This window comes from Pecten maximus, unplaced genomic scaffold (genome assembly GCF_902652985.1).
Source record: "Pecten maximus unplaced genomic scaffold, xPecMax1.1, whole genome shotgun sequence".
NCBI lineage: Eukaryota > Metazoa > Mollusca > Bivalvia > Pectinida > Pectinidae > Pecten > Pecten maximus.
The window spans coordinates 1-14,979 of NW_022982190.1; the positions used below are offsets into that span (position 1 = coordinate 1).

General features: G+C 34.7%; 1 protein-coding gene across 1 annotated transcript; it reads right to left on the minus strand.

Annotated features, from left to right (window-relative positions):
- Positions 1-6,233: 6,233 nt before the first annotated feature.
- Positions 6,234-11,926, minus strand: LOC117320416. The gene is made up of 7 exons (XM_033875018.1): positions 11,890-11,926; positions 10,807-10,933; positions 10,028-10,095; positions 8,884-8,957; positions 8,179-8,554; positions 7,808-7,894; positions 6,234-7,377 (listed from the first exon to the last, which is right to left on the minus strand). The coding sequence occupies exons 1-7, from the start codon at positions 11,924-11,926 to the stop codon at positions 7,082-7,084; spliced, it is 1,065 nt and encodes a 354-aa protein (XP_033730909.1). The 3' UTR covers positions 6,234-7,081.
- Between the last annotated feature and the right edge of the window lie 3,053 nt (positions 11,927-14,979).

Genomic DNA, 14,979 nt, shown 5'->3' on the forward strand with positions numbered 1-14,979 from the left:
TGGTGGACCTAAAACCACTGTCAGCCATTTTAAGTGGACAGTGTCTTTCCCACTTAAAACCCACTTGGATGACAAGCCCATTTTAAGTGGACAGTGTCTTTCCCACTTAAAACCCACTTGGACTACAAGCCCATTTTAAGTAGTTCCCCCTTAAAAGCAACTTACATCAAGGGTATAATATGTTGAAATGATGAATCCACTTAATATCCCCTTTCATCACTGGTACTAGATGCAAAAAATGGAAGTTGTTTTTAAGGGGAGCTTTAAATGGGCTTTAAAAACTTGTAATTGGTATACAAGTACAAATAAGGTACTTAACTTCCACTTATAAAACTTAAACCATTTACAGAACACCTTTGTCTACTTATTCCCCACTTAGAAAACTTAAAACATATATGCGTAGAATAGTATCCTATATGTAATGCAGAATCACAAGGCAACATGGCCATATATATTATATACATTTGCATATATAATTATGCATATTTCCATTTACTATCACATGGTATCAATACCAAAGCAATAATCTTTGCATTTTGAATTAATAGCCATGGCCATTTCAATTTTTATAGCCAAATGGACAAATGATTGATTTTAATGTCCTTATATATTTTGTTGTTTATAAAGAAAACACAACGGACACCACACATCTTCATTTGAATTATTTCAATCTATTCATTCACCATTGTTCTCTGCATGAATATTTTAGACAAACGCAAATTATAAGTGTTTTTTTCACGTAATTTACAGCAAAAAATAAATAAAAAATAAAATATTACAAAATAGTGGAAATAAAAATATCAAAAACAATATCTGCAACTGATTTAACTCATTTAATTGATATATAGACTAGAGCAATGGAGGGTATTATCGTCAGTTATTTTATTTTTATGAACAGTATTCACTGGTAATTAAGCAGTCATACTTAACCTGACGATAATACCCTCCATTGCTCTAGTATAAATACAAACACGTCCGATCAGACCGATTAAGCAACTATCAACACGTTATGTAATAAAACATTACAATGCCGTAGAGTCTAGATGTATACATGTGTCCGCGTGTTAAAAAAACGAAATACTTCGCATCAGGAGCGTTCATTAATTAGCAACAGTCGAATGATATCGTATGACCATGCTTGGTTTCATTTGCACCTTATACCATCAGCTGTGTACGTCGGCGATTCTGTACACAGTAGGTGTGCAAAATAAATGGCATAAGCGGCCCGATTGGACTTTAGGGTCGCTTAGGAAAATACGTTTGTAACGTTATGCATATTGTGGCTTGTACAAGCATGTTATGTTCATATGTTTGTAGAAGTAATCTTTAAAAAAACAAGAGGCCCAGAGGGCCTGAATCGCTCACCTGGTTTCATGAGATATGAAACAAGAATGATGCTTAAGTATATTTGTCGCTGGTATTGCTATGTCAATATATATCATAAGCATTTTATATGGGTACATGTACATTGGTTTTATTTTAATACTAAAAATACCAAAAGGTGCATTAATCCATGAAATGAAATTGACTTTTGGCGCGACCCCATAGGGATGCTACCACACAAATGTGAGTGATATCCATTGCTTAGTTTCAGAGAAGATCTTGTTTAGACCAATTGACCCCTTTTGACCCTGCCCACTGCCCCCTGGGGGGTCAGCTCCTTCCTTTATACAATTTTGAATCCCTACCCCAATAGGATGCTAATAGTCAAATATGAGATGTTTCAGAGAAGTTGTTCATATCAATTTAGCAAAATTGACCCCTTTTGGCCCAGCCCCTCAGCCTCCAAGGGGTCGGCCCCATCATTTATACAATTTTGCATCCTTAACCCAAGGGAATGCTACCAGTCACATATTAAAGATATCCATTGCTTAGTTTCAGAGAAAAAGTTGTTTATATCAATTCTGCCAAAATAAATCCTTTTGGCCCCGCCTCTTAGGTCCCCTGGGGTCAGCCCTGTCATTTGTACAATTTTGAATCCCTACCCCAAAGCGATTCTCACAGTCAAAATTGAGCAATATATATTGCTTAGTTTCAGAGGAGAAGTTGTTCATATCAATTTAGCCAAATTGACCCCTCTTGGCCCCGCTCCACAGGCCCCCAGGGGTCAGCCACACCATTTGTACAATTTTGAATCCCCAACCCATATGGTTGCTACCAGGAAAATATGAGCAATATCCTTTGCTCAGTTTCAGAGAAGAAGTTGTTTAAATCAATATAGCCCAATTGAACACATTTGGCCCCGCCCCTCAGGCCCCTAAGGGGTCAGTCCCATCATTTGTACAATTTTGAATCCCCACCCCAAAGTGATGCTACCAGGCAAATATGAGTGATATCCATTGCTCAGTTCCAGAGAAGAAGTTGTTAATATCAATATAGCTATATTGACCCATTTTGGCCCCACCCCTCAGGCCCCTAGGGGGTCAGCACCACCATTTGTACAATTTTGAATCCCCACCTCATAGTGATGCTTCCAGGCAAATAGGAGCAATATCCTTTGCTCGGTTTCAGAGAAGAACTTGTTTATATCAATATAGCCCAATTGAACACATTTGGCCCCACCCTTCAGGCCCCTGGGGATCAGCCCCATCATTTGTACAATTTTGAATCCCCACTCCAAAATAATGCTACCAGGCAAATATGAGCGATATCCATTGCTCGGTTTCAGAGAAGAAGTCGGTATTATCAATATAGCTATATTGACCCATTTTGGCCCCGCCCCTCAGGCCCCTAGGGGGTCAGTCCCATCATTTGTACAATTTTGAATCCCCACTCCAAAATAATGCTACCAGGCAAATATGAGCGATATCCATTGCTCGGTTTCAGAGAAGAAGTCGGTATTATCAATATAGCTATATTGACCCATTTTGGCCCCGCCCCTCAGGCCCCTAGGGGGTCAGCACCATCATTTGTACAATTTTGAGTCCCCTACCCGTAGGGATGCTTCTGACCAAATTTGGTCAAATTCTGATCAGTGGTTATGAAGAAGAAGTCAATTGTTGACGGACGGACGGACGGACGTACCCACATACTGACCTTAGGTGGAACTTATCTTAAGTGGTACGGTTCTTAAGTGGTAAAATTCTAAAGCGGTATTTTATTAAGCTCAATAATTGCTTAAATGGTATAAAATTAATTAAGTTCAACGATATCTTAAGCAGAACAAATGGACAGTGGCGCCCTCTATCACAATGTGTATTGTCCGTCTTAAGAGGTAACATATATAAATTAACATTTTGAATAAAGAAATTAAAAGAATTTATTCAACAGCAAGGTTTGTAATTTATAATTATTAAAATAAAATCTTTCTCTGCAATATTTATAGTGTGAAATAACTTTATTCATGATTTAAAGAAATGAAAGAATTTTTGCTGCAGAGACGATGCTATATTGAATAACAGTAAGCTAAAATATGACTAATTAATCCAAAATAAAATTGAATAACTTTCTTTAATTTCTTTAATTGTAATTTTCAAAATACCACAAGACATGGACTCTTGACTACTAGAACCATTAATGTGTCCATTTAAGTCTAATACTACCACACAAGACATGGACTCTTGACCACTAAAGAAACAAGAATGTGTCCATTTTAGTCAAATACTACCACACAAGACATGGACTCTTGACCACTAAAGAAACCTCAATGTGTCCATTCTAGTCAAATACTACCACACAAGACATGGACTCTTGACCACTAAAGAAACCTCAATGTGTCCATTCTAGTCTAATACTACCACACAAGACATGGACTCTTGACCACTAAAGAAATCTCAATGTGTCCATTCTAGTCAAATACCACCACATAAGACATGGACTCTTGACCACTAAAGAAACCTCAATGTGTCCATTCTAGTCAAATACTACCACACAAGACATGGACTCTTGACCACTAAAGAAACCTCAATGTGTCCATTCTAGACAAATACCACCTCACAAAACATGGACTCTTGACCACTAAAGAAACCTCAATGTGTCCATTCTAGTCATATACTACCACACAAGACATGGACTCTTGACCACTAAAGAAACAAGAATGTGTTCATTCTAGTCAAATACTACCACAAAAGACATGGACCCTTGACCACTAAAGAAACCTCAATGTGTCCATTCTAGTCTAATACCACCACACAAGACATGGACTCTTGACCACTAAAGAAACCTCAATGTGTCCATTCTAGTCAAATACTACCACACAAGACATGGACTCGTGACCACAAAAGAAACCTCAATGTGTCCATTCTAGTCAAATACTACCACACAAGACATGGACTCTTGACCACTAAAGAAACCTCAATGTGTCCATTCTAGTCAAATACTACCACACAAGACATGGACTCTTGATTCTAGTCTAATACTACCACAAAGACATGGACTCGTGACTCACTAAAGAAAAATCAAGTGTTCCATTCTAGACAAATACTACCACACAAGACATGGACTCTCGACCACTAAGAAACAAGAAGTGTCAATTCTAGTCAAATACTACAACACAAGTCTGGACTCTTGACCACTAAAGAACCATAATGTGTCCATATAGTCTAATACTACCACACAAGACATGGACTTTTGGGACCCACTAAAGAAAACAAGAATGTGTCGGATTTTTCTAGTCAATACTACCACAAAAGTCATTGGACTCTTGACCACTAAAGAAACCTCAATGGGTTCCATCTAGTCTAATACTACCACACAAGACATGGATCTTGACCACTAAGCAACCTCAGTGTACCTTCAAGTCAAAATACCACCACACACGACATGAATCTAGACCACTAAAGAACCTCAATGTGTCCATTTCTAGTCAAATACTACCACACAAGACAGTGGACTCTGACTTCGAGACCACTAGAAACCTCCATGTGTCCATTCTAGTCAAATACTACCACACAAGTCATGGACTCTTGACCAGAGAAACCTTAATGTGTCCATTCTAGTCTAATACTACCACACAAGAAATGGACTCGTGACCACTAAAGAAACCTCAATGTGTCCATTCTTGTCAAATACTACCACACAAGACATGGACTCTTGACCCCTAAAGAAACAAGAATGTGTCAATTCTAGTCAATACTACCACACAAGTCACCTCTTGACCACTAAAGAAACCTCAATGTGTCCATTCTAGTCTAATACTACCACACAAGACATGGACTCTTGACCACTAAAGAAACCTCAATGTGTCCATTCTAGTCTAATACTACCACACAAGACATGGACTCTTGACCACTAAAGAAACAAGAATGTGTCAATTCTAGTCAAATACTACCACACAAGTCATGGACTCTTGACCACTAAAGAAACCTCAATGTGTCCATTCTAGTCTAATACTACCACACAAGACATAGGACTCTTGACCACTAAAGAAACCTCAATGTGTCCATTCTAGTCAAATACCACCACACAAGACATGGACTCTAGACCACTAAAGAAACCTCAATGTGTCCATTCTAGTCAAATACTACCACACAAGACATGGACTCTTGACCACTAAAGAAACATTAATGTGTCCATTCTAGTCAAATACTACCACATAAGACATGGACTCTTTACCACTAAAAAAACAATGAAGTCAAATACTACCACACAAGAATAACCAACTTTTATGAGTTAAAAACAAAACCACTGCTATTTTACCAATTATTATGAAGTTGAGTAGAAGTCTGTACAAAGTTTAAAAACTATCAGATGTTCTGTGTTCCAAGCTACATCATCATTGTTGCAACATCACCATGTTACTGCCCTTCAAAATAATTTATAACTTTTTTTATTCTTCAGTTGGAATGTATGATTTATGTAAAGATTCTTTTTGCTATGTTACGTTCTGTTGTGTAATGAAGATGACATAATGTACTAGTCATCGAAATGCCAATGTTGAATGGTTGTGTAAAACAATGTTTACATAATTCATAATTCAACTGTTCAAAAACATCCCAAAATCTGCGAGGCCCTCGACTATAAGGGGCTGAATTTCCTGGAGAAATTCAGTCATACAATATGTCTGTAAGTATCAAGCTCGAACATAAACCTACATGTATCTATAATCGTGCTGTTCTAATTGTAATTTAGTTTTTGATGTCTTTCGACAGTGTCACCTTAGCTTCTGCTGAGGTACAATTCAAAAACTGTGTAAAATTATTTTAGTACAAATCTCTATTGTATACAAAACTAAAGCATCTTTGTTATAAAGTAGATTTGTTGTAGTCCATAAAATAATCAACAATCAAACAAAATCCAACAAAAACTCCTGTTTATTGAGGATTTTACATATTTCAATGAAATAATTCCCACAAATTAATTTGAAAACCATGTGAAACACACACACACTCACATTAAGAAAAGTTTCTTCCTTTTTAATGGGACATACAAGTTGTGTTTTGTTAATAAATGTAATCATTAACACACAAATATCTATCAAAGTGAAGACATCAATACCGACATTTATGTACTTAAAACCAGTGCTTTAGGAGGAAATCGCTGGACAAGTCCATAATTGAAAGATCGAAGAAAGCCGAATAATAATGATAATAAGAAACGGAGCAAACAAAATAGGTTCCCCTCCACTTTGTTTGTAAACTACCTGTTTTTTTTAAAAACTAATATGTTAAAATTATTTCACATTATGTCAAGAAGAAGCATTTTTATCTGAAAACTATAGTTACTCATCAGTAACTAAATAAATGACAAAAATTGTCTCGACTAAAACATTGAATTTTAAAACGTTTTCAGGAAATGGCTTGTCAGTTAAATTTGAATGCTCATTATGAAATATTTCTGTTAGAGGTCAGAATGTTCCCCTCACAATATAATAATAGAATATGTTACAATATTGTTTTTATACTGAAATTTACTTCAATGCAGTTAACAAGAACACTAGCTGATCAATGTCTTCATGACTGCTTTGTCATCTTGTTGAAACTGAACACTTATACAAAAACAAGAGACCCAAGAGCCTTAACAGTCACCAAGTTCTATAACATCTGTCGACAGAGTGAATAGCAATTGCTCCCTATTATCAGGAGAGCTAAACATTAGGGCTGGTCAGTCAATTTTCAGAGATAGTTAATACACATTTGAAGAGCTACTTTTTTTTTTGGATTAGATTCCAAACTTTCTTTTTAATGGTCTCCCACTGTCTGTTGTGGATAAGTCCATTCTGTGTTTTGCTTATAGCAATGCATTTCTTGACTTCCTTGAAACCAGGACATTTCCCATTTTTTAAGTTGTCCTGGAAGAGCTTTTCAACCTCTTCGATTTCTTCACATGTCCATTTAACTCTCTGTTTTGTCGCTTTTTTCTCTTTTGGTGGCAGTGGTCTGGAAGTTTGTGGGATTTCCTCCAATTCCATAGCTTCTGGTGTTTCCTCCGATTCCATTTCTGAATGAATTAAAAAAGTAATATTAAAATGTACATTCTTGAAAAACAAAAGGCAGTGGACTTTAATGATCATCCGGCTATAAAGTATCAATGATATACTAGCAGCGGTACAAGTGGACCAATTATTTAATGATTCAAACAATTCCAAATTTTAGCAATAAAGCAGTATTAAACAAAAAGTACTATTGTAACCGCTAGTTACTATAATGTCCCCCAAACTACCCCTACAGTCGTAAATTATGCTAAATTTAGACCAATCAGAAGCCTCCATTTTGTAACCATGATAACAGTGCTTATCTAAATTTCAACCAATCAGAGACCAGGATCCGTTACCATGGCAACGGATGGTTTCGTAAATGGTACCATTTTCTTTGGCTGCCCTCAATACCCCTATGTACCAACTTTCACCGAAATCCAACCAATGGTATACCTGTGTTCTCCTGACTTTTTTGGTGCAATGCCGCCTCAATGTCACTAGAATTCCCAGAGACAAAGTCTTCTCCTTCTTGTATGATTTCTAAAACGAAATCAAAATCATTTTGTATAGACACAAACCCTTAAAGGACTCAACCCTCCAAAATCAAATAGTGAATGCTATTTTTTAGATTTGAACAAATCAATTTTTAATATAGAATAGGGTTAGTAAACTAGCAACTGAGACTTTTATTGTATCTTGGTCTGGGCATTTCAAAGTAATGCAAATGTACATCAGAATATATCTTTGATATTCATTCTTTTAAAAACTGGTTCCGAAATGAAATAATAGAAGCATTTCTATCTAGGTGCTGTAAACATTCTTACCATCTACACTGATCTCTTGAATACTTTTGCCTTTGAATATGCTGACTGCATTGAAATCTTGGATCAACATCAGTTTTCCTTCACTGACAGTGTCTGCATTTCCCTTAGTATCGTTGCCTTCACTGACAGTGTCTGGATTTCCCTTAGAGTCGTTGCCTTCACTGACAGTGTCTGGATTTCCCTTAGTATCGTTGCCTTCACTGACAGTGTCTGGATTTCCCTTAGTATCGTTGCCTTCACTGACAGTGTCTGGATTTCCCTTAGTATCGTTGCCTTCACTGACAGTGCCTGGATTTCCCTTAGTATCGTTACCTTCACTGACAGTGTCTGGATTTCCCTTAGTATCGCTGCCTTCACTGACAGTGTCTGGAGTTCCCTTAGAATCATAAGAGTTCACATTAGCATTTTTCTATCATTACCAAGCTTGCCTATTTAGCCAACAAAGTCATCGGTATTTCTACATCTTTTAAAGGGACAAGGGATAGATTTTTAGCTGTTTTTTTTCACTGCAAATTGCTTCATGAAATCAGTTTGATACTCCTTATGAATGAATCTTGCTTACATAAACTTAAATTGACTTTTTTTTGTACATGTATATCATGATTTAACAGTAACTACATTTTAAAATTGCTACTTTCTGCTTACAGGGCGATAACAAGAAAAACAAAAATTCATTGTGTGAAATTTTTTTTGATAAATAATCACCTTTTGATGTAGAGCCAATGCTCTTTTGAGATCTGTTTCAAAATTCTCTTTGTCCTCTGCGCATCTTAACTTTCCTGAAAGAAAAACACATCTTATTTAAGACAAATCGTGGTGCCATGATAAAAAATTGCAAGTCAAAATATTCTCAAGAGATCTTCAATGTATTTTTAAAATGGACCATGCACAACTACAGAAAAAGGGGACTCCAAATATGAAGTTTGACAATGATTCATCATCCAGTACCTTTAAAGAAAAAGAGATAGCAAGAATGGTTTAAGGACAGCCAGACAAATGGCAATTTGAAAAAGAGAAAATAAAGAAAGTCTCGAGTAAGCTGTAAAATCTCTATGTGAAAAGAGCACTAGCAACAGCTTATTTCTTAATGTTTGTATTTACCAGCCACAATGAAAGGTTTCAATGATATGTCTGCATATTACTAAACAAAACTTATCCTTTAACAATGAGTAAAAAAAAAACAATTTTTACCATATATTTTTAAGAAATACACTTAAATATTTTTTATCGTGATTTTATGTATACTTAACAGCATAATGAGTCAAGTTGAATAATTTCTTTTAAGTGTCAGATGGTAGTTATTATAGTAACAAACTGCTAGCATTGCAACTCTGATCTGATGTCTTTCTCTCACACACTCTTAGAACTCATCAACACTGATTTGTTGTGGCTGATCACATAATCATAACATTTAAATCAAACTGAACATCAAATTGAAAATGGTTAGGGAGTCATGTTGGTCACCTTCTTCCCTATAATTTGGTTAAATTAGAAATATTTTGCTGGTTTTTTTTTTTGTATAAAGTTGGTATATTTTTCACTTTATATTAAGAATATCTAGAATTTTTCCTCGCTTGCTGGTCATCATCAAAAGCCCACAGTAATATCCTCAGGATTATACTGCCCTTAACTGCTTTAAAACATTTTTTCAATACATACTTTGTGCTTCAGGAACACTTCAAACAGTAAGACATATTTTTGGTATTCTTCTTAAACATCAACTTATCAAGACAACTGTAAGAATTGGCTCTTCATCAAAATTGTTTAATAGGATTACCGGATTCTAAAACCATGACTCCCTAACACTGAAATAGAAACATCAACAGCAACATAACTCTTTACACTGTACCTCTTGTGAACTTCACTAAACTGTGAGAAATTTCAAATGGTTTCACAGTTGCTCTGGTTACATTACACCTTAAAAATTTTAAATGTTAAGAATTAGAGATGAATGTTATTTGTTACAAGCTAACTGATATATTATCTTACAGAATGGTCATGGTAAAGAACAATCGATCCTTGGTAATTAGAGTATTGGTACAGGGAGGTGTACTTCCTCCGCAATATATTTTGTAGTTACAGAGTTTATATATATAATATTATAATAAGTAGGACAATTCGGAAAGCTAAGGCTCATCCAAGATTGGCCAATACTTTTATGTCCCTCTCTTTGATGTGGAAAGTAAAAGTGGTTGTGCATATTTCACAAAATAAAATGGGTGCTTTCTGAAATCTTTGAAAGCACTGAAAACATGGCGAAGAACTAAATTTTGATATGGAGATGCTTTTCTTTTGTGTGATTATAACTTTAGTTTGATGTCAATTGAACTATTAGCCCAATTAATTACAAAGAATTTTCCTGTGATTTTTAGTAAGACTTAGTTGTTTGTTTTTTTAGAATTGGTCAAATTATGAGCTAATTATGACATTTAGGAAAAATTGTTAATTATAGTTAAATACAAATGTATGTAGAATTGTAATTTGATACATGTTATAGCAGATATATCAAACATGCATCCAACAACTACTTTCCATGTTTACCCCTCCAAAAAATTTTCAAAATACATTGATAAGTAAAGACAATCAGTCTCGAAAAAATACAATTATGTTTTGTTTGTCATGTTTTACCTGCTTTGATCACTCCAAAAGTACACTTTGTCTATTCTTAAAAGTTTTCCTGGCCACCATGCCCCACCTCCATCCCCTGTTAACTTAACCCAAACTGGGTGGCCAACGGGGCATGGTATTGGTAAATCTGCAAAATGAACAAGAAAATCTCAAAAAGTTATTTTGTAACTTAAATCCTATTCACATGTTTAGCAAATATTGCTGCGATATATATGCATTCAATCGACTGTTTAGAATAAACCTAGGTATGATTTTGAATCTCTTCATTGAGATCAACTCTTTGTCACAGATTGAAAATGACTTTTTAACCCTACAAATAATATAACGGAAAGAATAATCTAAATTCTGTTATCAATCATTGCTCAGAATCAACTGAACACATGCATGGTCAGAGAACAGTACTAACACTATAAAGTATAATACATCAATAAAATATGTTATTCCCTAAGCTAGAGAGCTTGAGACAGGCATTAAGTGTAATATCATTTCAAGCCTAGAAATTGAAGATCATCATACAAGAATGAAGTGTACACATATATAGACAGGGTTCGTACAGGAATATTGTTATGAAATTTCTGGCCTTGTAGGGCCTTTCTGCGTAAATTTAAGGGCCTTCAAAAACTTTTAAGTTTTAACGTATACAAAAGACAACAAAAATTGCTAGTTTTATATTCATGTCTAGACTTTACATCAAAAATACTAAAAGCAGTCACGGAAGCATACTGATATCCAGAAAATTTAATTAGCTATAATAAAATTCTAACTTCAATCAGTGTAAACCAATAGGATAAAAAAAAGACAGCATATAATGAAAATTAATAAAGTGACTTATTATACAGAATTGAAGCTAATGCATATTTCATCAAATTCTAGGCTAAAATTTCCAATTTCAAGGGTACAAGGGTAAGTGACCCATAACCTATTCATGTCCAGACGGGGTATCAATACCCCGGTCGTCTTGGTAAAAGGCGAATGCTCTCCCACTACTCCACCTGATCATGACCACCCTATATAAAGCACTGGATAGAGTTTCCCAACTAATGGGCAACTATACTATAATTATGAACAAGAAAAAAAATATACCTGCTGTTTGTTGCCGACGTCTAGATCTGGATGCCATATTGTAAATACCAGCTGGTAACTGACTGAAATAAAAGCAAATCACTGAATTGTATTTAATAATAATTACATCTATTAATTCAATATGCTCTATTTTAACAATTACAGAGCTTTGATAAATGATAAATAATACACACTGTACTAGCAAACCCTTTAATGAAACTTTATGCAGGAACAACGCTTTTTATGTGATTGTCTGCATTGTATACTTACTTTTAATGCTTAATCATATGTGTTGCTTTTTATCAGATGGCTTTAAGTGAAATTACACCAAACTGAGCGCAATAAAATCAAAATGAGAAGAAGCACAAACGACAACAGTGGAATTAAACTCTACAGCATTGAAGAAAACCAAATAGTTTAATCCACAAATAAATAACTCTAGAACATCAAAATTAAAATCAGAACAAAAGAGCAAGCTTCAGAAATTCGAAGTCAGAGAGAAAACCAATGAAACCAAAAGGGATATCCGCCAAAACTTGTTCCATCATAACTTCAAATTAAATTCTACTAAGTCTACAATTCCAGACACAATTAGGCAAATCTGTCAAAACAAAACATGAAGAATTAAATTTGCGATTTTATACATTCTTTTTGTAAAGTCGGAACTGTTTCTGTTAGCTGAAACATTGGATTTGTTTATGGCCTAATAAACCTACAATCGTCTTCACAATGTATTAAATTTACAACTAAATTTAAAATCCTGAGTACATTTAGTACTCTCAACGCATTTTAAAATTTTTCATTTTTCTTCCTACTTGTCCAAAGACATTAGTGATTTTAGTATACTGGGGCTTTATGTACTACACACCAAAATGGTTAATAAGTGGTAACTTGTTTCAAACCAAAGTAATGATCATGAATGTTCAATAGTGTTCAGTGGCAATTTATTTACTTATCATATCTTGTCGGACATGTACATGTACATTTTGTATATGGTATTGGTCTCGTGTGGAAACATTTTGGTGTTTGAGTGGTCGCTCAGGTTTATTGGTGATTTCTTTTTCAAACTGGCCGGTAAAATATCAGCATTTGGTCAGGATAAAAAATCTAGTTCAAAATATTGACAGTCTAGATCTATGCACAGTAATGTTAGCGGATACAACAAGACAGCTATACGTTATTCTTGATCAGATCAGATGATCCTAATTTTAAAAGCTTTAAACTGTGAATTACATGTACGAGGTGTTTTATCTGTTATTATAATGAAGTCAATGTCATTTTAATCATTGTAGTACTTCTGAACATATAATCTCTTTAAAGAATTTTGAAATGGAGTCAGATTTACCAAAAATACACTCACAAATTTTGAGAAATTTTCGTAACATAGTTTAACTTTACAAAAACTTGCAAAAATATTGAAGTGAAAATATGGGCAGATCAGCATTGGTCTCTCAACCTTAAACGACCATAGCTATTAATAGGATGTAAAACACAAACAAACAAAACTTTATATTTACATTTGCTCTGCATAGAGCATACAGTATTAATGTGTGTTGTAGATTATATATAATTATATAATGTTCAACATTTGGTCCGACGCTTGGAGACGGAATATAGCGAAATTAATAATAACACTACATTAAAATGTAAGTAATGAATGTTTTAGCAAATGTTGATATGGTCCTATAACACCCATTGCTATATAAAGCCCTAGCTACCGATGACGGTGACCTGGACCCTGGAACCCTGAAACACAACAATGGTTGAAGTATATTCATACTTCAACTATGTATGATTCAAAGTTTGGCAAAGAATAAAGTTTTTAAATGTACAACAATTTAACCGATGAGGATTAAGTTTCAAAGATATCTGTCTATGTTTTGACGGATCCAAATCTGATGTTTCTGACTATATAATATGCATAGCCCTACCTGCATAAAATACATTGCGTAAACAAAAATAATGTACGCTGTAGGATCGTATTAAATGATTGCACTCATACTAGAAATCACTGCACATTATTCAGGTTAGGAAATAATTACCTACAGGTCACTATCGGTAACCAATCAAAATGCAGGAATAGCGGAGAACTGTTTTACCTGTGATGGGCTCATCGAAAAGATTCCGTTCATTATAAATTCATATTTTCTTCAGTTAATCATTAAGTATTTACAACTCATAATTTCAACATTCATAGTACCGGACAATCGGTCCAGACCGATATGGCGGGTTACCGGACCGACAGCAAATTTGCCAGACATTGTCCGACGGACCGGCGTATTTCACATGGTCTGTTATATAGTTGCAATGCAGAGCAAATGTAAATATATCATAAATAACTTAGAATTCAATAGAATGTAAAAAATATAGAGAACCTTACCACATATATGACCTAGCTGTTCAGACACCTTTCTTCATGACAATGGAGATAACCAGACCAAATCAAAACAACCAGTAAAATATCAGGTCGACCAAAAATGAGCTTGTAACAAACAATCCATAAACTCTGGATTGATGAATGAGAATATTCTCAACAAGAAATTAACAATATAGAACAAGCAAAAGCCCAAAACTTCTACTCTCTCCATTGTCAATCATTTACAGTGTTTTTACATCTCTGTGAAATTATTAAAAGTAAGAATCGTCAATATTGATCATTGCTTTTGAAATTGGTTCAACATTTGTGTACAATTAATTAAAGATTCCCATTTGGGCTATAATATGAAATTATGGACCAACAATTTTGGTGAATGAAATGTGTGTACGGGTACCTATATTTTTTTCACTTTCAAAAATATCAATGATATTGAAAATAAATCAGAATTTTACAATCAGGTTTTTTTATGTCACATTGCAACAGGAAATATCAGTTTACAATTAAGATGACCCTTAATAAACAAAAATTGAGGGTACGTTGGATACTTCCATACTAACTCTAATGTTTCTACTTTAAACAGACCGTCAAAGTGATGATGGAGCACTGTTCTGTTGTCATACAGTCTGAGATTAGTGAAAAGATCAGGCTGGAGAAACTTGATTTTTTTAAATCAACAAGTGTTTTTGTGCAATCAGGGGTGTACAATTCTGAAAATTTTCCACTAGCCCAAGGGC

What these genes read in the sequence shown, in the direction of transcription:
- LOC117320416 (XM_033875018.1), bottom strand. Translation starts at nt 11,926, where the DNA reads ATGGCATCCAGATCTAGACGTCGGCAACAAACAGCAG. An exon ending in ACGTCGGCAACAAACAGCAG is followed by an intron (nt 10,934 to 11,889) that starts GTATATTTTTTT and finishes TTCATTTTGCAG; the next exon opens with ATTTACCAATACCATGCCCC. An exon ending in TTTAGTGAAGTTCACAAGAG is followed by an intron (nt 8,958 to 10,027) that starts GTACAGTGTAAA and finishes TTTTTCTTTCAG; the next exon opens with GAAAGTTAAGATGCGCAGAG.